Genomic DNA, 27,378 nt, shown 5'->3' on the forward strand with positions numbered 1-27,378 from the left:
CAGGTTTGTAAACAGGAAATTATAATTCTGAGGTCCAATGTCAGACACACAAGTTAATTCTCTCTCTCAGTCACTCTCTCCTCTTCTTACCCTTATCACTCCTATTCTACTCTCTCCCTTTCTCCCATCTGGTCTCCCTCCCTCCGGTCTTCTTTCTGCTCTCCTTCCACACCGTCGTCTTCCCGCTCTATCTCTCTTCTGTCCCTCCTATAGTCAGTCTATATTTTCTTCCCCCTTTGGCTGTTCTCTCTCTCCCCCATCCCTCTAATGCAAGGGTTCCAACATCTTTCCTTCCATACTCACTTTCTTCCACCAATATTTAGGTTCAAACACTTGTACACTGTTCTGAGCACCATATGCCTAAACCATAGTGTTGGTTCAGCGGCTGTTCTCTATTGCCTTTCAGGGGTTAAAGCTCTGTGGATGCAAGCATACTAGGGGGCTTTGCTAACTGCATCTCCAGTTCTACTGCGTGTTCAGCACCTTTCCTCCAACAGTGTTACCTCAGGAGAACACTTTGTAATAAGTGTGCTATGCTAAATTGCCTATACATATTTACAGCACTTCTCTGTAAATACATGTTTTCCAGAATCTATGCGCCTTCCAGGTGTTTCTCAGTTTCAGAGAATATCAATAAGTGATTCTTTTAGGATCTCAGCCCCTCCTCACGTGCTGCTTTTCACGGTTTCCAAAAATCTCCTCCATTACTTCTTACAGGGCCTTGGCAACTCGCATTAGCTGCTTTTTTGATGTTCTCCAAATGTCTCTATCAACTTCTCAGTTTGACCCCTCCTCATTCCTCGGCTCCCGCGTTGACTCTCCTCACCCACTTGCGTGGCTCCCATTTAATATTTCCTATTACTTTGATCAGTTCCATAGTGTGAGGCTCTTGTTTCCAGTTTAAATTAATATACTAATTTATTGATTAGCCCTCACTCCCCCAGTGTCTACTGGTTATTGTGCCTAACCATAGTCCTTAAATAGTCCATCCACCATTTTGATTTCCCCGCATGCATGCTAAAGATTCTGGTAGCCGATCTGTGTAGTGTTGGCTTAATTTGCACCACTTCAAACTGAGGATCTTGGCTCCTCTCTGATTCCCAGATGCACAGCAGCTCTGCCCCATTCACTGCTGTCGAGGTGTCATAGTGTGGGCCTTGCTTCTTTAAGGGCCTGAATTGCGTTTTGTCCACTGGATGCTGCAACTCCAACCTATTTTCCTGCATTGACAGTGCCACGTAAATCATGATAGCCCCATAGCGAGATTAGGGATCAGACCATGTTGCTACAGATTCATTTTTTGTAGTCCCAACTCTGGCACACCAGTGAATTAATCCTGTTAATATTAATTAGAAAATATTAACTTTACTCGGAAAAAGCAGTGCATCTTCTAATTGAGATGTGTGATAATTGTCATATCACTGGATCAATCAGCATTTCAGATTAATTTATTGGTCAACCGTGTTTCTCCTTTTCATTCATTCTCTCCAGTAGGGCTCAAGTCGAGGACGGAGTACACCCACTCATCTCCGCCCCCCCCCCCAGCTAAAATGAGAAACATTGAATGTCCTCTTTGAATTAATGAATTAAAGTCAACCTCGTGGGATCGAACCGCAGTCATCAGATTCGCAGGCGGGACACTTCACCACTACTATATAACCTGATGAAAAATAAACCATTTCGGTGCTGCACATTCCAGAGAAAACATTTGTATTGGTTCTTGGAGTTTAAAACATGCACACCTTTTGCCGAGAAAATATTCTCTTGGTTTTGTGTTTGTTGCTTTTATGAAAGGCAAATGCCGTTCATCCTGTGCAATGTGGATGGTTATGCAAAGCCAATTTAATGAAATGTACATATTTCACCTCAATAAACCTAATTTCTGGCGACGTCACATCCCATTGCATTTGTTGTACCCCCGACTTTAAGTTTTAGGACTTGACCCCTGCTCTCCAGTCAGATCACATTCGACTTGAATTCACACCACACTGCCAATAGAACATCAACAAAGTATACAAAAACATAAATATTAAAATACAAAGTGTTGAACTCTGTTTCAAAGATGGCCCTTACTCAACATTGTTCAATCTTCCTATTTATTCAGCTGAATTCTCAATTTACATCATTAAACTCATTCTTGTGCAATTTGCTGGAGTTTCTTAAAATGTCTACTTAACCATCTGACCTCCACATTCCAAGGTCATGCTGGAGCACATGTCTGGTCTGTCACACAGCTATGCTTTCACAGATGTCCAGTAATTTCCTCTGATGTACTGGAAAACGCTGGTACTGGACAATGTTCGCTACCATGTAATGTCTTATGGCCTTCTTTCTGACCAGCTTTTCATCTGACCCACGTCCTTTTACTAAACATGCACCCACACTTACACTGCCACATTCCCTCAATCTCCACCTCTTTGGATCTTCCCATTGTCTTAGTTTGTTTTGTCCTTTCCTAGTTTTCCTGCTCCCATCCTCTGTACCCTTTCCCTGGTTACCTCCACAGACTACAGATTGGTCACCCCAGACCAGGCGTAGAGTACACTAAGTTATGGTCAAGTTCCCATTGCCGTAAAACCACTGCATTGTGATTGGACTAGTAGAACAGCTTAGTAACATAATTATAGGGTTGTAGCTAATACATTGTTGATTAAATCCACACATACGTACCTCACTTATTTAATATGTGGGCTTTCTGCCCAGCAATCACACAGAAAAACCGTGTTATTTTTCAACATTAGTTGGCTGCAGGCTTGTTATCCTTTAAATGAAAAGTGATATAATTGAAGTCACTAATTAACTTTCAGAATATCAGTTGGGCTGTTATAATAATCAAATTGTGCTGTTTATCTCAGTCATACAGTAGGGAGTCAAGCATGTGGGTCATACGATTTCTGTAATTGTTTCAGGATTTGACTTTCCAGTTTCAATAATGTGTTGCTTCCTACTAACACGTGCTTTCTCTGTTACTGCACCTCCACCTTTCCCCTAAATATTTGCTAAGAACGAGAACTAAACCAAGCAGACTTGGTAAATTAAGTTATTTCTTAAATCATACATGAGATAAACAGAAGTTAGATTGCAGTCCCATGAGAGATTGGTGAAACGGTAGCATGTGCAAGTTGACAGGATTTTAATTGGAAGAAAATGGAAGGCTTTGCCTGACGGGTACTTGGAGAACCGTCCATCGCACTAAGGGCTTCTCATTGTTAAGCAATGATGATGGAGCCGGTGGCAGATGGAGAGTTCTGTAGGATGTGCTAATTACTCAGTTAACGTTTGGGTCGGCAAATGATACAGAGAACTGGGAATCATGGTAAAGAAATGCATGCAGCCGATCCTAAATGTTGATCTGCCAAGGAATGGCAGCTGTTTGCCTACACTTGAATTAAGCCTCCAGGCTCCTTTGCTGTAGCATTCACATGTACACTGCTTGTAAATGTGGAATAGTTGGAATGCTGCATGTTTGAAAAGAGGGACATTTAGAAGTCTTTGTGCCTTTTGTTAGGATTGTGTGTTCTTTCCCCATACAGTCTGTTTTGCTTCCTGACCTTGACATTGAGCAAGAAACAGTGAAGGAAACCCTCAGATTTCCATTTACAGTGATTCAGCCCTTGTGCAATGTGTCCCTGATATGTTCTCAGGCTACCACATTTACCTTAAAAGAGAGAGTTTGAAGGGATCACCCAGATTTTGGCATGAGCAACGATCCTCCTGAAGTTTGGTGGATGTCGGACTCATTTTCGTCTTCCTGAGTTTGTCCTTTAATGTTTTGAGTATTGCTTGCAGAAAACATAATCCTTTGTAAACGCATGAGTCACGCTGGCAAGACTTCTATGTATGAAGTCATTGGCCTGTGCCACCAGCTGTAATGGTATTCTACGGGCAATGGCAACATTTCTGGTGTGTAGCTGTACAAACCTGGTGCAAGAATCCAAAACGTGTATGAGCAAAGTGAGTTCTACCTAGAGGCCAACTGCATTGGGTCATGTTTACAGCGAATGTTAGGAACTGTTGCCTCAGCCCCTGCTCGAAATTTTTTAAACGAAGTAGTGATTTCCAGTCAGTTAATTCCTCAGCTCACAAATGTCTAACTTGCTACACACCTTCGTAACGCTTCACCATAGACACACACAATATTGCACTACAAGAATCCACTAGTTTAATAGGAATTACATATATGCAACTACCTCACCATTTGATGCACTTCCTTCATAGCTTGTGTACTTTAGCAAGGTGCTGTGTACAGCATACACTTGCAGGAGATGTTCACATGCTCTCCCCACTAAAACTATGGGCTAAAAATAAAATGATGGCTAGATAATATGCTCTGTGAGCAGCTTCACCATCTTCACTCATCATCGTGGGGAGCTCTCCCTATCACCCCGCCATCAACCTCCTATTTCACATACCACTTCTTTAAACAGGTGATGACCGCATCTTCCTCCTGTTTAAGCCACTAGACATCTGAGACTTTACGCCGATGTTAGTTTCACAGAGAAGGGAGAAGATGAGGTGTGTGAAAGCCCATTGGTAGTGCATATCATGTCCGTTGATATCTTTAGTACTTGGTGGTGCAAGCTGGCACCAGCGCGCCCAACTAGCTGGGTTAAGTATTATCAAGAAGAGAGGGACCCAACCGCCACCATCCTACCGCTGCACACTCCTTTACCCTGACCACCCAATTGACACAAGCACCTAAAGCTGCATGTCTTGGAGCGCACCTCCATCTTTGCATCCTCTCCCTGCTCATTGGTCTTCACTCACCCTACCTCTGTCTTTACTTGACTTTGTTATGATGCGATTCATAACCAACTGATCCAATCTGCACCCCCACACCTGCGTTATCAATTCATTGAATGCAGATGCGCTCTCCATTCTATTAGATGTAATGCCTTCATGGGCATGATGGTAATACTCTGCAAATACATTAAATCTGTTTCTGATAGTGGCTAGAGCATGTGCATAGAGGAGCATAGGTTGTTTTGCACAATGTGGGGATTATGCATATATAGGTGTTAGACCTTGGGGAAGAGCAGTGTTTTTTTTTATTTTTTTTTACCAACAATATAACAGGTTTCTACAGGTCTAACTCATCAATGTTGCCATCATGGTGCCAAAGAGCCTAATGGGGTTGTCCATATGGCCTATAAACTGACTACATAAAGGCGCTAAGTGATTCCAACTCCTTATTATAGCCTTATAGATTGAATGGGGGGGGGTCATTCTTGGCTTGAGCCATTAGTTGGAATGTGGGGAGGGGGATCTCTGTGTTGCCAAAGCCTCACAAGTTTTTTCATCCGGCAGCCACCAACCCCAAACAACAAAGAGGCTAATAAAATCTCAGTCCAGGAAGCTTCGGGCAAATGCTGGCCAGGAATTGCAAATGGCCTGGAGGAAGCGTGCTCATATTTGCACGTATGAAGATTACCCCTTAGTTTCAATGGACTATAGCAATTTTTGCATTTTCTCAGAAACCACAAGTCTCACTACTTACATGTATGTTTAATTTTTTAGATTATTTAAAGGCAGTTTGTTGAAATGAAATGTGTCCACCTGCGACTTAGGGAAATGTAATGGCAAGCTAAAATGTGTTTCTGGCTCCACTGAAAATGTCCCGAATTTGAGATTTGGCGTGCTAGTAGAGGGTAAAATTAGGGACTTTGAGAGTAAATTGCATGTGCATAACTATTATGCTTTATTTTAAACGGCAGGAAATTGCCAAACGCCTATGCAAATATAGTGCAGACCGGCTGTCGTTTTATTTAATTCCCCATGATTAGCTGAATCAGAATATATATACTGTGAGGAAGTAGTTGGCAGGATTGCTGAACGCTTGGGGAAGAATGCTGGAGACGGAGATCACAGCCTGCAAAACGCTGCCAAACGGGAAGCGTGTCAGAGCCTCGACGGGGTGTGTCGGAGCAGCGAGGGAGTGGGTAAATTAAGAACAGGTGGGAGTACCAGGTGGGGGTGGTATATTGCCGGACCACTATTCATGCTGTTTTTATTCCTTTGCTGGTTGTTCTTCGGTGACAGGAGCAGAGCAAAGAAGGTCGCAGAGAAGAGTCTGAAGTGAACAAGAGTGAGGTGGTGTACTTGTGGTCATATTGAGCAAGCCCACGGAGTTCCGAAGCAGCTGCTGCGAGGCTCGAAGTACTGGGTTCAGCAGGTGTCACATGGGAAGGATACTGACCAACGAAGCTGATGTTTTGCTGAGAATCTGAGCGGAACGTCACCAACAAGGGAAAAGGGAGCAATCAGCTGGAACAATTGTGAGCGCTCCAATGGGGCTGCAGCTGAGCAAAGGAGGGCAAGGGTCAGCCACTGAGTTTGACCCGTAAGGCTTAATGGCAATGCAGATCACCGCCACCAGGGACCCCATTAACTAGCTGCAGCCTGTGGCCAACACTGCAAGGGGTCAAAAGATACTTTATAGGTGAACCGTGCATTGGCAGCCAGAGGTCCAGCGGATCACCGCCAACAAGGGAGCACCAGGATCCAAAGAGGTGCCCTGATCCAGAAGGGCCAAGTTCTTGGGGAGGGTTGGGAGGCTAATTCAGAGGTGGTTGCGCTGTAACAACAACCAGAGCAGGACTTGGTACCCTGAACTGTAGAGTTTAATGTCCTGTTGGAAATAAAATACTACAGGTGATACTGCATTGCTGTATCTGCGTCCTTTGTCAAAATCACCAAGTGGTGGCGTATACATTATGGCAGTTACTAGTAAATCACAAAGTTTTGCAATATAGCTACTTTTTGGCTAAAGTTAACATAAGAAAAAAAAAGGTAATTTCAAAGGGAAGTTGCCATGTGTCTTTTCCAGACTCCTAAATCAATCGTTAGAGGGAGGCTCAGCTTGGGAGGAGAGAGAAGGGTAACTGTCCAGTCCTGGTTCTGAGAACTACTCTTGCAGGGTACTGCCCAATATTGAGATCTTGATGGGGTCATCACTGGTATATGAAGTGGATGCACTATAAGAGAGGGGGGAGCTGCTAAAAATTACCATCTAACCATGGCAAAGAAACACTGCAAGGAGATTTTGATGAAATTGCATCTGGGTGGAGTTATCTATTGCTGTGAAGGCCTAAAAGCTGACTGGGTCCTATGGTGAAGAGCTGGGGATCATCCTTGAGAGCGGAGTGACCCTGCCCTGTCCTCCCATAGTATCCTGAAATGCAGCTGGCTTTCCTGAACTTTCAGCAGAGGTTTTCAATGTAAGTAGAACTGAGCCTGTTAAAACCAAAAGGTGGGGAATCTGCTTGCCTCCAATCCTTTCCCTTTATAGTGGGGGGGGGTGGTAGGCAAACACTGTGTCGATCCTTAGCCTATTTAACTAGAAATATTAATTTAATTAATGCCCCTTGGCAGAACACCACAGAGTGATTTTTGTTAAAATTCAAAATTAACCAAGCTCATTCCCAGTGTGAGCTGAAAACCATAGACTGGAATGTAATTGGGTAATCATATTTTTTTCTGTTAATCCCACCTTCTTTTGGGAAAAGGGGTGCCTTTGTCCCTAAACTAAAATTAAAAGATCCCTAAACTGTCAGCTTCCGACAGACACAGACCTTTAAGTGGGGGGGACCTGAAATCCAAAATTCGTAATCCCAATTTTTCTGTCTGACATCCCCAAAACAGGCCAAAGTATGTGGGGGTCAGAAAAAAACCTGCTAAATCACCCTGTGTTTATTTGAAATCAAAAGTGTGGGTGAAATAATTACCATATGCATTTGTACAAATCTGTAAACCAAACTGAAAGCCTTTTAAGCGCACAGGAAAATCAAAATTGCAAAGCATTGCATATGTAATTGACTCATTCCATTGACCAGTGTTGATTATTTCTTGAAGTGAAATCTGTAGAAAGTAAAGAATTGTGATTTGTGTTTTTCCCAACCAATTAGTGATTTATATGTGTGTAAAGAAGTTTAATTGTGAGCCACAAAAAGGTGGTGTGTCTTTTAGAGTGATATCCATTATCTATCATTCAAATAAATACAAATATATTTCATGTACATCGGCCTGGTTCTTGTCTCATTGGTAGCGCAGGGGTGGGGGGCGATCCAAGGGGTATTAGATGAATTGGAAATAGGGCTCAACAAAGAACTGGCATTAAACAGTTTCTTGTGTGACACCTTGATTGGGGAGGGAACAACCTCCCTGTTTTGAGGGTGGTCTTTCAATAAACCGTTACAGCCCAGGTTGCAGACCCCTGCATTACATGTTTGTGCCATATGGTAATGTATCCCAGCACCCTTTATTTCTGCTGTTATATTTATTTCACTACAGCAGATGACAAAATTAATAGAAATCTCCTATAGAATAAAACTGAAGAGTGACAGAATTGACGACGAATTGTGGTCTTTGCTGATGTGGTTGTTCTCTGAACATAGGGTTAAAATATATGGGGTCATCTCTGAAACAAATTGTTACATTCAGTGGTCGGAAGCAATGTGGGAATCCGTGTTAACCTTGGCGAGTGCCACTGTTTGGTCTAGAACAAAAGTCCATAATTTTTCTTCCAAAACTGAACATCTGTCATCTATGGTTCTTGGCCTACACTGATTGTATGATCTTAAACCATTACACATCCATAGGCCTAAAACAAGTTCTTACCAGGACACAATACTTGCTCTCATCGCTCTGCATTTACTGTCAGTGAGTAAGAAATTGTATGCTCTGTGCCTATCAAGAACTGGCATTAATGCCCAGGGGCAACTGACCTTTAGGTCTAGCTTGATGTTTTTACTCAATCTCTTACTGTTTTTCCATTACTTTTGTAAGCCTAACAATTTTGGAATCAACTTTAGCAAGTATAATATAATTGTCCTAAGATTTTAGATCTAATAAATAGCAATAATGTTCAAGGAGTGTGGGTGTAAGCACTTCTTCCTTCTTCCTGATTATAGAATTAACTTCTATAATCATCTTATTTAAGTATGTTCCGTTAAATCTGATTGCAGTGCTTGGTTTGTCTATATGTGGTAAAACTGGAAAACCTGGCCCACCCATTCCTATGCGCTCATCCTTCCCTCCCCACACACAGACCCCCCTTCATTCACACATGCGCACACACACGCTGCTCAATATTTTATTGATATAAACAAGATCAGAGTATTTCTAATATTTGGCATCCATCAGCATAGGGGAGAAGTTTTGAGGGTCAGAAAGGTGACCCTGATTGGCATTGAAATTGATCGACAGGGCACAGATACCAGTAGTTGCAGCCCATTGTACAGCAAGCATGAAAAGTGATTAAATTGGTAGTTCGGTCAGAAATGGTTCTGGCCCAATCGATCAGGCATGTTTTTTAGATCATACACCAATCGTTCTTAAAAAAGAATTCCAATGCAACTTACCCAAGTTTTTCTCACTTTAACACATGTGAAAACGACTCCATCTTGTGCTAATCTTATCCGTTGATCCATTGCCCTAATTTCAAGTGCACTTGCAGCACTAATTCAGATCACCCGCCCCTAACGCTGACATTACTAGACGCTTACGCCCCATTTCACAACACCAATGCACGTCTCATGTCAACGTCCTCTTTGTGCAATCTATTGATGTGTCTCCATGGAAATGCCAACACGCCTCTTTCCTTGACAAGTGTACACAAAACCTTTCTGATCACACAACGTTGGAGTTTCTTTTTTCCTTCGAGTCAGTGTATTAAATTTAGAGCTTCCCTGACTTTTTTCTGCTCTGTTCAGCGATCTGCCAAGTACGACACACTGAGAACCGGTACTTGTACTGCCTAAAATGAATTAACTCAGTAGTCGCTTTTCATTTCTTATATTATGGACAAATGTCTTTATCAAACCGTATTTAAACATGTGTCCTTGCGAACATTTAAAGTTTGAGCCTATTCATCTTGTCTTTCCTCTGTGTTTTTGTAACGTTGCGGTTTCTTCGCTTGTCTTTCTTTAACATTCAATGTTAATGGTAAACCTCTTTTTTACTGTATACAAAGAAAAACGTTTTTATTTACCTCACTGTTGATTCTGCGCTTCCGCACTATTCACAAACTATGGCAACAATTCAGTCCTACCTGTAGAAGCCCCAATATTCAGAAGAGGAAATCCTTGAAAGAAAAAAAGTTGAAGATGTGGAATCTGATGAAAGTCCTGAGGATCAATCACCAGAGCCTGAACCCAGTCGTATGGAACACATTTCCACCTGGTGTACTTGCCATGGTTGTGAGTTTATGCCTACTCTGGTAGAGAACTGCTGTTACAGAGAAAACTCTGGCTGCTTGGCCTACATTGCTGAAGAAGACACCATCGCTATGTGACACCGAGCTGTATGACTTCAGGGATGCAAGCCTTACAAGATCCGTGTAGCGAATGATGATACTTATACATGAACTTTGAACTACAGTTCGCCCTCGTAATCCAAGTAACAAGTAGGTTATATATATATATATATATATATATATATATATATATATATATATATATATATATATATATATATATATATATATATATTGTGTGTTTGACGATCTAGACGGCTAACCTAATATATTGTTACCCTACATCAATATAAATTCGATGGATCACTGACGAAAGAATATTTCTGTAAATTAAATAAATTACTCATTCTAATCTAAAACCAAAGTGTTCATCTTTAGATTCATCGTCCGAACAATTATGTTTCTTTCACTTGGAACTATCTCCCAAACTGTTTTTGCTGGAATGTGCTTTCACATTTCTATTTGATCCCTACTTTAAATCACAAGTACTGTCAGTACCTTGCACGGAAAGGTGCTTTAAAAAGCATAAGAATGACTTGCATGTTTGGGTTCATTCAAGTAAACTATTTCTGTATCTCTTGTACAGGTGGTACAGACTTGTGGCATGTCGTGTCTTTATATGGTGGATTCATGGAAGACTGGGATTTCACATTCGACGAGTAATACCTACCTGTGTGATTCGATCCATTTGGATTAAATTCCCCAGTGACCACGGACAATACCACGGAATTATACAGCCAATACCTCAACCACAGCAGTATAATCTGTAGTGTTGTTGCCATTCACTTTACCAAACAAAATAAAAAAAATAAAAATTAGTTGATCTGAAGAGTTTTTGGATATTAACAAGTTTACTACCATATCGCTTTCCCCCATCCAGATCTATCCCCCCCCTCCGCTATCAATGGCTGTTTGCGAATGCTCAAGGTGCTGAATACTATGTACACCACAAAGGGTTCTTTCTCATGGGGACCCTTATCCACATGGGCCCCAGACCCGGTGTCTCCAGACTCCCCTTTGAAGACCCCATCCCTGCAATCAACATACGTCTGTGTCCTTTGACTGTGTTCCGGGCCTATTGCACTCACCTCATCCACATCCATCCCCCTCCTCTATCAATGACAGTTCGCACCTGTAGGCGTGCAATCGCAACAGGGGATACACTGGCGGATTGAGGCAGTCAAACATTGTCATAGAGGCCTGGTGGGTGTGAACGAACACTTCAAACATTCACATACACACCCACTACTGTACTCTTTTATAAACACTGTGGGAGTTAACAAGAAAACATCTGATGGACAACAGATAGCACCAGCTCTCCACTTTTTACCTTGCTTGCTGAATTCTTTCATCTGTTCTTCTAAGTAACGCTTAGTCAACTTTTACTTTCTGTAGTGTCTATTTTCTCTGCTAGGCCACTTTCTATTGCTTTATACTCAATGTACACCCCATTCTCATTTTATTTTATTCAAGAAGTCTACACCATTATCAACCGTCTAATGCATTTTTAGCTCTGTAATTGGCACATAACATTAGAGTATTGTTTCCAAATGTAATCTTTCGTAGTGCATTTTTGCTTTAGGTGCCATTTTTTATAAAGTATTTTTTTTTAAATCAAAGGAATAGGATATTTGATTTGCTCACTGTGATACTTTTAGAACAGTAATATTTTTATTTCTTTAATGGATCATGGGGACAATCCAACAATGCCTTCTTGTATCATTTAGGGTTGCACTAATAACAGCCATGCTAAACATACAGTCCTGCATGTATTGCCAAAGGATTTAATTTAATAAGAAAATGGCTCTTGAGCTGCAGATTCTCAGTGTCAGGAATAGAAAGCAGAAGCCAAGCATGTCTTGAATCACGTGAGAGGCAATTGATTCCACTTCTGCAGCATGCATTTCTCAGACGATATGTACGAACAATCACAGTACACTAAAAAGCATTGCCGCAAACTCCTTTGCAGATTACTTAACAATGTAGTGCCACCTAAATGTCAGCACACGCTGACCCAGTTGAGTAGTGTACGTTGAATTTCTAAATGTATTTTACCATTTTCGAAATTTGCATGCATAATATGCCTTACAAATGACCACTCAATGTATTGAAGTAGTCTGTGAACAGGTAATATGATGAACGGTTTTCAGTTTTTGGGAAATGTTTCGATTGATATTTTACCACACAAGTGTCCTTCGTGATGCGATGTACTGTGGTTTGTACATTTTGAACTTTAGATTACTTTGTGTGTCCCTACATCAGAGATACTCGAATAGTTCAGCGCATTGGGAGCCTTTCCAAACATGCCCTCACATTGCATCCTTTAAAAATAGGAAACATTTTTAAAATGACCATGTCTCTCTTTACGTAGACTGCACTGATGGAATTACAGACCGTTACCATGGAGGAAACCACAAACACGTCCAACATTCTAATGGTGAGGCCAAGCAACTTGCACACAGACTTTTTTTTATTGTTAATGCTGTGATCCAAATTATGATACTAATGGCCAAATTTTTTATTGAACAATGGTATGAATATATACATATATTAAAGGATTGTGATGCCACATCGACCACTATTCCAGAGTCAACAGCAACCTCACTCACCTTTCAAGTCATTTATTTTAGAATATTCCTTCATATGCGACTAAACAAAATATGTATTTGTTTAACTGAAAACTTATTGATTATTGTTATGTATTATATTAGCTTTTGATAGAAACTGGCTTGTTGGCTTCTTTGTCAATATCGACCATCTATTACATGTAATTTTTTGTTGTTGATCATCTTTATTATTACAATTACTTTAATATAGGTGGAGATTAACTATTCTTCTACTGCTGCCGGTCTGGACGTTGAGGCATGAGAATTGATAATGTATTGATTTATACTAATAGTTATTGATTAACAGTATCTTTTTTTACATTTAAGATATCTTTTTTTGGATGATTTGTAATGCTGTCAGCAAGTTGCAAAGCAGCAGATCAACATCCTTGATGTATTTATCACAGAAACACATGCAACAACGAAAGTAAACCTTCAGAAAAATGTACGTTGTCACCGAATAACATAGACCCTTTTACTATATGAGTGGTTTGTTTTTAAACTTTAGCGAAAAATGGAATTGGTGAATCAAAATAACATTACAACGCATTAAAGGGGCCACAATTTAATCAATATGTTTTGCAGGGTGATCTTTCACCATCTCCCTGTGTCATCTCTGAAGGTTATCGGGTACAGTTATCAAATATATCATTTTAAAATGTTACATGTACACAATGTTCAACTTTATGTCAATACTAATTTTAAAGTGTTAATCATACTATTAACTATATCTTTTTACATAGCTTAACTGATATTGTAAGGTAGACAATCATTAAATCAACTTTCTCAAGATGTACTTTGTGAGATCAAAAATGTTAACATTATATTGTTTTAACGATTTAATCAATGTTCTTTGAGTTTATGTACAAGGAATGTATTACTAAAGCAGTCGAAATTGAAGAGACACATGGACAAGAGGTATACATAAGATATGTTTTGTCTCTATATTAGTGAGACCCTTCTGGATCTGGTGGCAGAATGTACTAGGGGAGAGTTGGATTCCCCCGAAACTGCAGCCGATTCAGATTTGCTGGCCACATCTCCCATGGGGGAATCAGGCGTGGCCCGGAGCTCTTTGTACTCCAGTGTTCCCAGCTAGGCCTGACCCTCAACAGAAGCAAGACCAAGGTGCTAGCGTTCAGGTGCAAGCCTGTGGTACTTCGCATTGAGTTTTTTTGGTACTTCCCATGTCGGTTATTTTGACTACCTGGGAGTGAGATTTACTGACACAGGTTCATGGGTAGTCCAGTCCAGCAAGTCGCAGACCATTTTGGAAGGACAACAACGGGGGCCTAAATATTATTTTTGTCTCCCACATAGAGCAAGTTGTGTGCCCCGCTATTAACCATCCAGACCATATCGCCTGTACTCTATGGAGCCGAGATATCGGGCCACTTTAACTGCCCGAACCTGACAGTATCAGAGAATAAATTCCTGATAAAGCTTCTCAGACTGCCATGTAGTTTTCCAAGTGCTCCATTGCTAATGGAATGTGGCCTTGAACCTATCGCTTACCAGTTGGTTTGGAAACCTGTTTTTTTATTGGATCAGACTCTGGGGGTCCACCAAGCTTACAAAGTATCAGGAAGCATGTTTAGACTTGCTGAACAACCCTGGCGTACGTTCCCTGCAATGGCCGGCTCACGTAAGGCACCAATTTAAACAGGCCTGTTTGGATGAAATATGGTGGAATCCCCAGAGCCTGCCTCATAGTTTAAAAAGAGATGTTAAGCTGTTTGCAAAACATGACACTCAAGAACGCCTTATAACCACATGCCTTAACTTGACAGTGTGGCTGGCTTATCTAACCTCGAAACCAGTCCAATGTGGATAGAGATATTTGGAACTAATTATAACCCTAGCCTATGCACACACTTCATTCTTGAAATTCAGGACTAGTACCCTGCAGGTTGTGACTTTTACTCGTGCTGGAGGGTTGGCAACTCTGAAACATGCCAGATTAGCGTTTTGGATCCCGAGTCTGTTACGCACTTTTTGCTCCTATGTGAATGCTACAGAGACTTGACAAAACTGTACTTGATGCCACTGTTTAGGAGAATTTGTGTCAAATCCATTATTGAAGCAGAAAACTTACGCAAATCTACTGTAGCAATGAACGATGTACACTTTGTTGCTAAATGTATCTATCGTGCATGGCTTCGTAGGAAGTTAACACTGGTTATTTGATCATTCCCTTATGTCTTTTAAATGGTGTACCTGTATGAATTGTATATTATAGTCTATTTTTAATATGAACTACCCTTCCGTATATGAAACATATGTATTTGATGTTTGATTGTGTGGGCTAAAGTCAATTTGCCGAATAAAGCATTACTGACTGTAATATTTAATGTTTTAATGGTTTCCATAACAACATTTTGTTATATCTATATATGATTCTTTAATGGAAGAGCACTTTTCAAGGTTCATACATTTTCAAAATGCTGTTTTTCAGCTTGGTCTGGTGGTCTTGAAATCCAATTTGAAGGTTTCAAGGAAAAAAATAGAAAACAAGAGTACATAACACGTTTTTATTTCTCTTCGATTAGAGGCGAGGAGAATACGAACTCAGACAACTACCCAAAGGAGAATACCGATTCAGACAACTACACAAACTAATGATGTTGCTTGAAAAACCATTGCCACTTGTGAGCAGCTACATTTTGAGGCTCAGCATGGTCCTTTCAAGATTCAGTGTCATGATGCAGATGTCCAGTGGCCGTACTTCGAATTGAATGTCAGCAGTGACCCATGTAAAGTAACACTCGATCATTGTTACAGCACACAACGTTGCCCAGAAGAAACAGACAACACACAAGATGTTTCAGGATTTCTTACAGAACCACTTGCACAATCCACACCTACTACAAAAAATGCTAGCTAAGAAACCCGACAATATTCCCTGTTTCGCCAATACATGTGGACAAATCAGAAATACCACACAGAAATAACCAAATAATCTTTGCTGCCGATTGACGATTGTGCTTGTGATGTGGACTTCACTTTTCCTAGTGTTGAGGACTTATCCATCACCATGGAATCTCAAACCCCTATACTTCTGGACGATTGGCTATTAAAGGAACCAAAGTACATTGTATTAGACTGCTGCCCGATTGAGATTATGCAAATGAATAAATGTGATCATAAATTGCGTAGGACGGTTTGTGGGGAGCCATTGGTGAAGTTTACTTGTGTAGTCAAAGGAACCAACCTGAAGATAAAGGGTAGCTGTGTACACCACCATACCTCATTTTCATGGTTTGCTCAACCTGTACTTGGAATAGTGCCTGCTGAAATGTACTTTGTTAATCTGCTTTGTTGCTTAGCGGATCAACATCCGCTAAGGGTGTCTTACCGTCTGGGTGTCACCTACACTAACTACGCAGATGACACCCTGATACTCCTCACCATCTCTGGTAATTACCAAGAAGACTCCGCCCGGATCAACAAAATATTCTCCATCATTCAGGCATGGATGGCCTCCCATGGTCTCTGCCTGAATGATGAGAAGACAGAGCTCCTAATCATCGGCTCCCCCAACACTCTAACTAAACTTGACCCTAGCTATAATAACATCACCATCGATGGTCATGCCATTCCCATAGCCAAAAGCGTAAAAACCCTTGGTTTCTATCTAGATGCCAACACCAACCTTAGCAAACACACTAACATGACCGCCCCAGCCGCTGCCTATACCGGCAAGCTCATTAGGGCCAGCAGACCTTTCCTTTCACCCAACAGCTGGCTCACCCTTGCCAGGGCCCTAATACAATCCAAACTGGATTACTGCAACAGCCTGTACCTAGGTGCTAATCAATCCGTACTCAACAAGCTGCAGGTAATACAAAATAACGCCTTGCGCGCAGCCCTCAACATTCCCAGACAAGAGCATATCTCTGATACTAGAAAAGCCTGCAAATGGCTATCCATACGCGAAAAAATTGATCTAAAAACCTCTGCCTCACGTACAAAGCCCTCAATCACCTAGCACCACCTTATCTAGCTAATAAACTCACCCTGAAACCTGCCACCAGATCCTCCAACACTCTTTGCCTATTAGTACCCAGGTTCCACCGAAAAAGAGCTGGAGGGGTAAGCTTCACAGTGCTAGCCCCCCAACTCTGGAACTCCCTACCGCTTAACATCAAAACTGTCGAATCCTTCCAGATCTTTAGGAAGCAGGTCATCAGCTGGCTGCTAAACAAAGAATAACGCCTCTAACACCAGACCCGTGCGGTAACTGGCTTAGACACTATCTATTCTGAAAATTGTATATTGTACGTACTGCATATGTTCTGTTTATTGACCACTGTATATATATGTATATATTATAAACCTGTACGAAGTATGCAACACAAAGATACTTCTCAAACGCTGTAACCAAATTCTTAAGCGCCCTTCTACCTCCGGGTTTGGAGCGCCATACAAATAAAATAAACAAACAATCATACAGTACAATTTCATATTTTATTTTAACTTTGTTGGACTCAAGTTCCTTTAAAAAAAAAACAGTACTACAAATATCAAAAGGATTTCTTGTTCCCTGTTATTAGCCAGCCATAGGCACTCAAACAGATGTCAATGCTTTCACTGGCAAAAGGCTCTGACTTGCTGGTGATGGACAGTGTGACGGTCCAGGTTTTCTTCTAAATACTGCACTTACCACTTCCAAGACATGGAAACCAAAACAATAGTGAGTTCAATCGTTGTCCAAGTATCTGAATGTACATCTTCTGTTGCCATGGAAAAATATGGTTTCATTAAATCCATTAAAATTATGCAATACAAAGCAATGCAAATAGATCTGATAGCCACTGAAAGGCACGTTTCAATATCCAAGGCCATGCGAGAGCAGTTCCTTAGACATAAAGCATCAACATGATGTATGGCATGTCGCAAAATCAATTTTCGAAAAATAAAAATCAGCTGCTTGGGGGGAAAAAGGCTACAGAAAACATTTTAAATTGGTCAGTCAATCAGCAACCGTCTCTGGGGGAGCTCAAAAACATGTGATGTATCTGTAGATATTCTGCTTCAAAAATGGCATTCATTGATGCACCATTGTTCTAACATACACTCTTGGAAAGAAAACCAAAATGGCCACGAATGTGCACATGGACCATTGAGCAGGAGCATAAGAAAAGGTGGTTTTTCCATGCTCCCCTCCTCACACAGCACTTCAGAAGATTGTGTATAACAAAACGCTTCCAAGAGACATGAGGGGACTGTCCAAGTTCTGCCAGACAGGAGATTTGGAGGTGTTCCATAATATGTGCCTAAAGTAGAGGCCTAAAAGGTTGCATTTTGGCATAGACGATATGGAGGCCAGAACAAGACTGCCTGTACTTGCACACAAAAAACTTGGAAGGAAACCAGCAAAAACTGCAGGAATTTTCAGGATGCATCGTTACAACAAGAAGTTTACCAAAAGAAGCAAACGGTGGGTGGCAAAGCCATTCTTCCAGCAGATGGATTTTGAATTTATGAAAGATCTGACATTGAATGTGCTGGCCATGCAAACGCATGGAATTGATGCACATTTTGTTTCCAGGGTGCAGTCTATCTCAAGGGACATTGCGAAATAAGTTTGCCCTCCCAAACTTAAACTTGTTGAAAGGTTGACTTCAAGATTCAAATGATGTGTGGCTCTCCACAATCAATCAATTTTCAAGCTTTTGCACAGTGTTTGGAAACTGTTTTCATTGTAAAATAAATGGTATAGTATGGCACTTGAGATGTAATTGTTAATTTATTTTTAATTAATTACTGTTTGTGACATGAGGTCACTAGATAGGCCTTAACATTTCAATTTTTCATTGTTTTTTGTATGTATTACCATCAATATAGTTGATTTATATTACAACAATAAATGTCAGTCTTATTCCAAGTATGTGGCTCAAATCAAATGTAGAAGAGACTGGTGAGCTTAAAACCGACATTTACCATGAGCTACCTTTGTCTCCCAGACCAACTAATGTAACGCTATAAAATAGCTCCTTGTTCCCTAGTGGTAGCTCATGGTGACTGGTTACTGCTGTATACCCAGGCACTACTTTTAATTCCTGCTCATCCAATCCTAATTTTGAGCTCTGTTTCTAATGAACTGACAATAATTTATGAATCTAAGCAGAAAATTGGAGCAGCAGACCTACAGAAACTCAATGTCTCCAGAGCTCCGGTCCTCTCCAGGCTTTGTTACTGCAACAGCCTCTACTTCAATCTGCCTAAATTCTCCCTTCGCCCCCTTCAACTAATACAGAATGGGACTGCAAGACGTATCCTTGGCCTCCAGGCCAGGGACCGCATCTCCCACAAATATCTCCACTGGCTCCTGGTTGCATGCGAGGATCAAGTTCAAGACCATCTGCATCATTCACAAGGCTTTCTGTGGCCAGGGACTCCACATCTGACTCTTTTCCTAAATACCTCCCTCTTAGAAACCTTTTGGTCATCTAGCTGCAATTCTCTGCAGATCAGATGCTATTCCAAGCAGAGAGTGTAGGGTAGATCTTTCCTCAGCAGGAGCATCCCTCTGTAATGGTCTCCCTGCCTCTCTGGAAGATTCTCAAAACCCAACTTTTCACTTCCTCAGTCCCCCCACCCCTCCTGCCCCCCTCTGTCACATTGACTAGCTGCCTGGTCCCTTGTGAGCTCCTCAGGGCCCCAGGCCCTCCTCGCCCAGTATACCCCAGCACCATGTCTTCCTGCTCCCTCCCCCCGCTCCACAAAAACCTGCACTCATCCCCTCCTCATCACCCCTGCACTTGTATGCCTCCTGCCCGCACCTTCCTCCCACCCTAGCATTTTCCCTGATGCCCGACCTACACCTTCCCCGCCTCCCCACTCCCTCCCCGCTGCACTTCTTGTTACTGCTCTTGCACGATCCGAATGACACAAGGCCCAATAGGACAGTTATTTTTTTTCATACATTGCCTCTGCACCCCTGCACTCCCTTTTTGTCTTGTGGCACCTTGAAACACCATTTTCTGTATAGGTGCTTTACAAATAACCAATAACTAAATAAAATAAATTAAGTCTTACCTCGCTGGAAAGTAGGAATCGTGATTAGTCACTGCAGATTGCAACAAACCAAAGGTTTATGTCCCACAGTGTTAGCCAACATTGTAATAAAGAGCAAAGAAATGTGTCTTGGCAATGTGCAGTATGAACGTGCGTCTGTGACATTTGCACATTCATAGCTTACTGTGGAAGTCTACATGTGGAGGAAAACCGGGCACACCTGCATCAAAGCAGAAATCAATATGATTGCTAGAATAGATATGTACAGAAGCCAGTAAGCCTTTCAAAACTGCACTCGTTCGAGACATGCTGGAATTTTAGTGATGTAAAATAGTTTTTATTTTTATTGTTGCTCATTGCACATGTTGCCCTGGGTGCAACAGTCCACCCAGCCTGGTGCAATATCGCCTCTCCCCTAGCCCCACTCCCTTCATGGTCCATCTGTGCCATCTCTATATGTTAACCCACCACTTTTCATTCATCTATATCCATGAATCTGTATTTCATGCTGTAACAATCTCTATATGTCAAGCATGATTACTGAAATTAGTTTGTACGTTTCTAATCCACACTGATGGTGGGGATAGCTACTTAGCTAACAGCAATACATGCTTCTCAAACGAAACTGACAAGTTGTGAACGCTGGATGAAGGGTTGCATTGTTATTTGTCCTTGAATCCACCGCACTAGCAATTTGAAGGACAAAAAGTGTTGAATATTTGCACAGAATTGATGAGATTCACTATATTGAAAGCTAACGTAGGAAAGTTAAGTTTCTATTACTGAGATCTGTCTTTCGAAGCGGTTAGTCATCCATCACATAGGGAGAATGGAAGTACAAGACACAATGTAAGCAAAGATTTAAATAATATTTTTGCAAGCGATTATGGCAAGTTTGCTGTATGCAACATGATTAACGTGATGGATAAAGTTCAATTTGATGCAAACAGACATCGTACGTGTTAATTGTAACTTAAATAGTAACGTAAATATGTACTGTGTACATACAATTATAAATTGGGTACTGAAATGTATTTTGCATTCTCGATTTTATATAGTTATACCGATGTGCACCTGTCATGGTTACAGTTTACCGGTCGAAGGCTACTTCAACAGTAATTGGAAAATAATCATCAACTCCTCTCTGATGACCATTATCTGGGGTGATCACCAGACACCAATCTGTCCTTTTGCAGTTGCAGTAATAAGGAGCAACATGGCAGCATATAGGTTCTGAAAACGTGCATATGTGAAAGTGTTGCATTTGAAATTTAAACCACCCATTTCTTCTCTGTAATGCAACACCATGTGTGTCGATCAGAAATCCATGATGGAAGATAATAACTTTCTGTAAACAATGCAAACTGGAATTAGTCGATTGATGACCTCAATCAGCATTATAAGATCACCATTCACAGTTAAACAAAAAACGAGAACCATGCGATGGACACTAGCTATAAACTCTACTGGAAAAGGTTACCCATCTTTTTGTGGACTTAATTACTTCTTTTCAGCATTCTGTCAAAATCAAAACTACTTGTAACGCTCCCGACCATTGCTGTTGTCTTCAAAATAAACTGTTTAAATCATTTTTGTGAAAAGAAACAAAATGTTTGCGCCTGTTGTGGATGTGTGTTCATGTTCATGGTTCTGCGCTAAATAACGTTATGACGTTGGTGATGACGGGGTACGTTTGGATACGCTGCCCACTAACATGATTTAAAATAGGTGGCGCTCCGTGTGAGCATCTAGTGATTACAGCATTAGGGGTGGGTGATCTGAAATAGTACCGCGAGGGCACTTGAACTTGGTGCGATGGATCAACGGATAGGGTTAGCACAAGATGGCACTGTCTGCCCTGTCATTTTCGCATGTGTTAAAGTGAGAAAAACTCAGGTAAGTTGCATTGGAATTTCTTTTAAGAACGATTGGTGTATGCTCTTAAATACATGCCTGATCGATTGGGCCAATACAACTTCTGACCGAACTACCCCTTTAGCTCTGGAGAGGAGCCTGCATAAGAGAGAGGATGTGCTTGATGACCTGCACATAGCCAACACCTCACACAAGCGTTAAAAAGCCATTCATGAAGGATTGCCAACAGGTGGCTATGCACCTACACAGTGACAATCTTAAGCTAGGGCGTGACCAATCACTGAGCTTTCAGTGCTTGCTTCATTGGGATTTTAAAGTTTTTATGTGACCGCATTCGCTTCACAGTTTTGTACTCTGGTGACTGGCATCTTTGCTTGGTTGCTCAAGTGCTCGGTTTCTTTTTGTTCACAACTGCATGCCTACACTGATTTTTAACTTCCTTCATCTCACTTTCTAGTTGGGCAAGGGGGAAGGAAATGGCACACCAACCTTTATTTCACCATAGTTTGTGTATTGTTCAGGATACGTACATTTAATTTAGTCCTCATTTTGTACATTTTCCTTACTGTATTTACATTGTTAAAATCGTAAGGTACATATGAAGCTCACTTCACAGCTTTCCCCATCTCTTCTTGTCCTAACACACTAAGTTGGAAATGTGTGTGTGTCCACATGTCTGCTACTGCCGTCTGGGGTGCATCACAGACCTTCATTAGGTGTGTGGTTTGTGCCTCGTCATCCTAAGCGGCTTAGTGCTGGTTCATCCTCGGAAGCGCAAGCAGGGAATTACAAAGGATTTGCGGATGCTGTAGCAGCATATATAAAGGGTCCATTAATTGTGCTGTCGTGTGCATCCGTATTTCCTGCTGAAAGACCAATGTGATTATTTTTGATATTTTCCCAGATCTGCGAGGTCCATAAACCTTGTGAAGTCGATCCGGTTAAATTGAAGGATGGAGAGAGTCTGGAGACCAACAAGGTAGGCACCCTTAATTCGAGACCAAGTGTACACTGGCAAGTGAGCAACTGAAATGCAATGCCACCAAATGGTGCTGATCGTCAGACCACTGCCCGGGTAGTCAGTGGGCTGCCAATGTACTGACTGTCTATTGAAGCTCACAGAGCCCTCCATCTTTATTCTCAAATACGAAGACCAAGGAGAGGGATGATCTCAACGCATCTCCGACCATCGTAGGATAAGGCTAACATGCTTGTTGGACGTGAGCCATTACATCCCTGAGTTCGCAGTTCTCACTTCCGCTCAGGAAGGTGTTTTCTGGTGATCTGTTAAACTTCACAAAAAGTGGGCTAAGAAAATGGCCGGCAGAATGACGGCTACTTTGGTCTAATTTGTATCCATCTGTTCAAAATGATTTTCTTTCCACAGCTGTCTGTTTACTAAAATGTCATCTTTGTAGAGGGTTTGTCAGCTTATTACTTTCATACATTTTGTGTGCATCACTTGGGCAGTTTGCGAAACAGCGGTGTAAATAAATAAGAACACATAGAGCCAGACATGGAAACCACCCCCGGCAATATTGCGGAAACTTTGCATCAGTGCCAGTGCAATTAACAATAAGGTAAAAATTGCCCAAGTGCAAAAATAAACTAGTTCCATGCATTTTTGCACTTCTCACTAGACTTGGGCAAACTTTGTCTTGGTGCAAAAATACACTGGAAGTGCGTTTTTTCATCTGTGCAATTGTTCTGCCCTAGTGCGTATTGCTTGTGCACCAGTGCAATGTTTCTCTAATGCCGCCCCTGGTTCATGAGGTTGCAATGACCACACTACAACTTTTACCCATGGAAGTTAGTTCGTCTAGTCCTACATGCATAGTTTAGAATTTTCCGTTTCGACAATTCTTACAGAACATTTAACAGTGTGTGCTTTGTTTGAAGCGATACTTGTGACGTTAGTGTTGTAACCATACAATTTGTTTGAATGATGCCAGCACAATAATAGTTACTGGAAGGGTTACAGGTGATAGGATCTAAAACAAAACAAAGGAATGCCTTTTTTCCGACACCAAAAGGACCAAAAAAAAGGGTTGAATTTTATTTTTTATTGGGGGTGTTCCCTCCCCCAACACCCCCCCCCCCCCCGTTTTCTTTAAAAGAAATTTTTTTTTATTTGCATACTAAACTAACAAATATATCAATAAATAAAAAAGCATTCGACCCTTTTTTTCGGTCCGTTTGGTTTTGAAAAAAGGGCGTTCGATCCTTTTTTTTCGATCCTTTGGCTGGACACCTACTGGAAGGGCTGGAAGGGTTACCATATGTAAAATGTTAATTGCAAAGGTCAATCAATATGTTTTAGTAAATTACCTCATACAGTCGCATAACCAGTAAACCGCACACTACATCCCAGTTCATCGTTCATTTTTTATTATTAAGCGAAAGACCTCAATTATGAGATGAAATATACCAAATTTACATTTTCCAGTATGTTTCCTATTTCTGGTGTGTGCTCAAAGGTCCTACAATCAATGTAGTCTCACTTGTGGACCTCCTCTCTACTAGCAGCTGCACATTGGCCAGGCTATTCACGCATAGTGTTTCTAATCCTAGAATCAATATCCCATGGGCAGTAGCAGCTGCCCAGGCCCGATGCTGACCTAGCCCTCCAAGTGAGGCACCTGATCCACTCGCTCCCAGCGTTCTCATACTCCGTTCAGTGCAGCACAACAATCTGTATTGCTCATGACTTCTCCAGGTTGGACCATGGAAACGTGTTGAGTCCTGTCAAAACCTCCATTGTGAGTTAATAACCCCAACATACCTATCAACCTTTTGAGTGGCCAAAGGGGGTGAAAAAGAGGATTTTGTTTTTTGTGAGCGACTGCTCGATTGACTCATTTGGAAGAGCACGGAGATTGGCTGGATAGTGAACTGATTCTCTGACAGGTGTAACCTGCCAATAGTCTGCAAAATGTAGATACGCTTCTGGAAGAAGTACTTTTGACTTTTGCTAAAACAATGTCATCATACACCTGCTTTTAGTCACTGAAACATGTCTCCACATCCAGAGAAGATCAAACATGTTAAAGCAATGGATGCTGGGTTGCTAAGGGAATGGAACAATGCATGCTAAAAAGCAAAATGGCTGTTTTACTCCGTAAAGATCAAAGTGTTAAAAGGCCATCTGATTTGTGCATGGGTGCATATGTGTGTATTTTAGATTTCAGGTACCCTGGTGCCTTTCTGTGGATGTATCGGTGGGCTAGGGTGAGAGCCTTGAATTGAATTCTATTTCAGTTATGACCCCATGTCTCACTATGCACGGCATTGTGGGTAAAGATCAGTCCATTACTGCAGTGTATTGCAGACTTGTGGCAAATGTTCTCTCCTTAACACTCCTGGTCGTCTCCCCAATGCACACCCTTCCAGATGGACATTAAAACAAACAGGTTTTAAGTGGAATTTGCTTTATTGTTTATTAAGAGTTTGGTTTATTACAAACTTTTTTACTGCATTCAATAAGTAAAATTCAACATTTCAGCAATAAAACAATTCATACATTCATCATTATTAACAATACCATTGATATTTAATCATATTCACATAAACATTTATTCCTTAAAGGTGGAAAAAACTATATTAAAAAATGTAACTCGTGCTAAAACCAACTTTATTTCCACTACCTAGTTTTTTCCACCATTCATCTGCAGTTAATGATCTATATAATTCATCATCATAATAGTACCAATATGCAAAGTTCTCAGATTAGTTAATCCAGTGCAAGATAGCAATAGATGGTTTAATGTCTCTATCAATTTTACAAAATGTGCACTTAACATCCACATTTCCCCTCATGATTGTGTGGTTAGCACTTCCAAAGTCGGGAATAAATTAAAATGCAGTCTTAAAAATTGATTCATATCAAATTGATTAGGGCTTTTTTCCAAATAAGCAGGTCAAATATTAAAAGATTCGTTTTCCTGTTGAAAATGATAAAATATTTTATGTTTTAGATTCTTCTTGAGTTAATTCACTCGTTCTCCCAGAGTGTCACTGTCACTACATTGGTGTTTAAGACCAACAATTCTAGAAGTACCGCTATCATATTCAAGATGGCCATACAGCCAGTTCTCCATTCTAGTATTTCTGTGTCATTATCATTTTTAAGGGTTTTATTCAACATTTGAAACATTGAAGTAGGTTCCTCCACTAAGCATTTCCGAAAGAAGGCCAACATCTTCCAAAACACCATTGCATACAAGGAGAGCAGGCCCAGCTCAAACCGAATAAGTTGTATCAGGACTCCCTTCTGAAGTGCTAGGGCCCTTTTCCAAAGATACTCTCCAATATTGGCCAAGTTTCTGGAGTAAGTATACGGATACCTCTGCTCTGTAAGTCAATGTAGGGACCACTTTCAACTTGTAAAAATGGAGAACTGGTAACAATGAAAAGTGGCCATAGCTTGTGTTTTAAGACACGTGCGTGTGCTGCTAGATTCTTAACCTTTAGTCTCAACATATCCACATTTGGAGTATCTGCCAGATTCCAATTTATACACTTACACAAATAAGCAAAAGTTTCCACCCTGTACAATATAAGTAGACATACGTTTTTTCTTCAGTGATTACACTGTCATCACTGAAGAAATTGGGACATCAACTGTAAGGCCATTATTCTGTGTATATTCTTGCATCATATCAAGCTGGCGATGCAGGCTACTAGGGGGTTGGTCTGATAGGACCAAATCATCGGTGTACAGCATCCAGCTGAATGGTCTGTCGTTGATGCACAGTGGAAGGCTGGAGTTTTGACAAGGTGTCCCCCAAGTCTGAAATAAATCAATTAAAACGTGCTTGTGCCAATGAACAACCTTGTTTTAGGTCCTTATGTGTTCGATTTACCCCAAAAAGTTTTCCTTCCAGATTTAGTCTTACTCTGAGAGATGTAAAACTGTACAGGGCCTGGACTATCTCCAGTAAATCAAGTGGACAACCCCAATTTTGCATGTTAGCCTACAAAAGTGCACGGTCAACACTGTCAAATGCTTGGGAAAAATCAATAAAAGGCCAAATAAATCGTAGTTCCCCTAGCAAGTGCCCTTTTTTTTGAAGATATTAAGAATTACTGCATTTAACGTTGTACCAGCATCTTTAATAAAGACCGATTGTCATTTCTATTGACATTTTTTATGCAATTCATCAAACGACCCAATACTAGCGAGGAAAACATATTTCCTGCTATATCCAAAAGGCAGCTAAAGCAATAATTTCTAGGATTTGCCCTATTGCTCTTGTTAAAAATCGAGATTAGAATTGCTGATTTCCACAAGGCGGGAACTGCTTTACTTTTTGCTACTTGTTTGGACAGTAGAAACAAGAATTCAGCCCACAATTCTGGATGTTTTAGGGTCCTGTTTTTCAGACCATCTGGCCCTGGTGCTCTAGAGTTACTTGCCTTTTTTAATCAAAAAAGTTAACTCTTCTTTCTCCAGAGGTATATCCCACTCTACTGTTCTCATAATAACACAGTCCTGTCCAGTTCCTGGATAAGCTAAAGTGTCCTCAAAGTGAGTGACCCACGCAGCCTCCGATAGCGGGTTTACTTGTAAAGCGGACTGCGATGTGCCCTCAGTCTTAATTGCCATATGTCCCTCGTACATTGTTT

General features: G+C 41.0%; 1 protein-coding gene across 2 annotated transcripts in view; it reads left to right on the top strand.

Annotated features, from left to right (window-relative positions):
* The window catches only part of RASA3 (RAS p21 protein activator 3), a 1,503,746-nt gene that overhangs the window by 1,313,650 nt on the left and 162,718 nt on the right, over positions 1-27,378 (top strand). For both annotated transcript variants that reach the window (XM_069637121.1, XM_069637122.1), the window contains exon 13: positions 22,658-22,732. In XM_069637121.1, coding sequence (XP_069493222.1) covers positions 22,658-22,732 — 75 coding nt within the window. The remainder of the gene's footprint in view (positions 1-22,657; positions 22,733-27,378) is intronic.

Source organism: Ambystoma mexicanum, chromosome 7p (genome assembly GCF_040938575.1).
Source record: "Ambystoma mexicanum isolate Mex_15411 chromosome 7p, UKY_AmexF1_1, whole genome shotgun sequence".
NCBI classification, from domain to species: Eukaryota; Metazoa; Chordata; class Amphibia; order Caudata; family Ambystomatidae; genus Ambystoma; species Ambystoma mexicanum.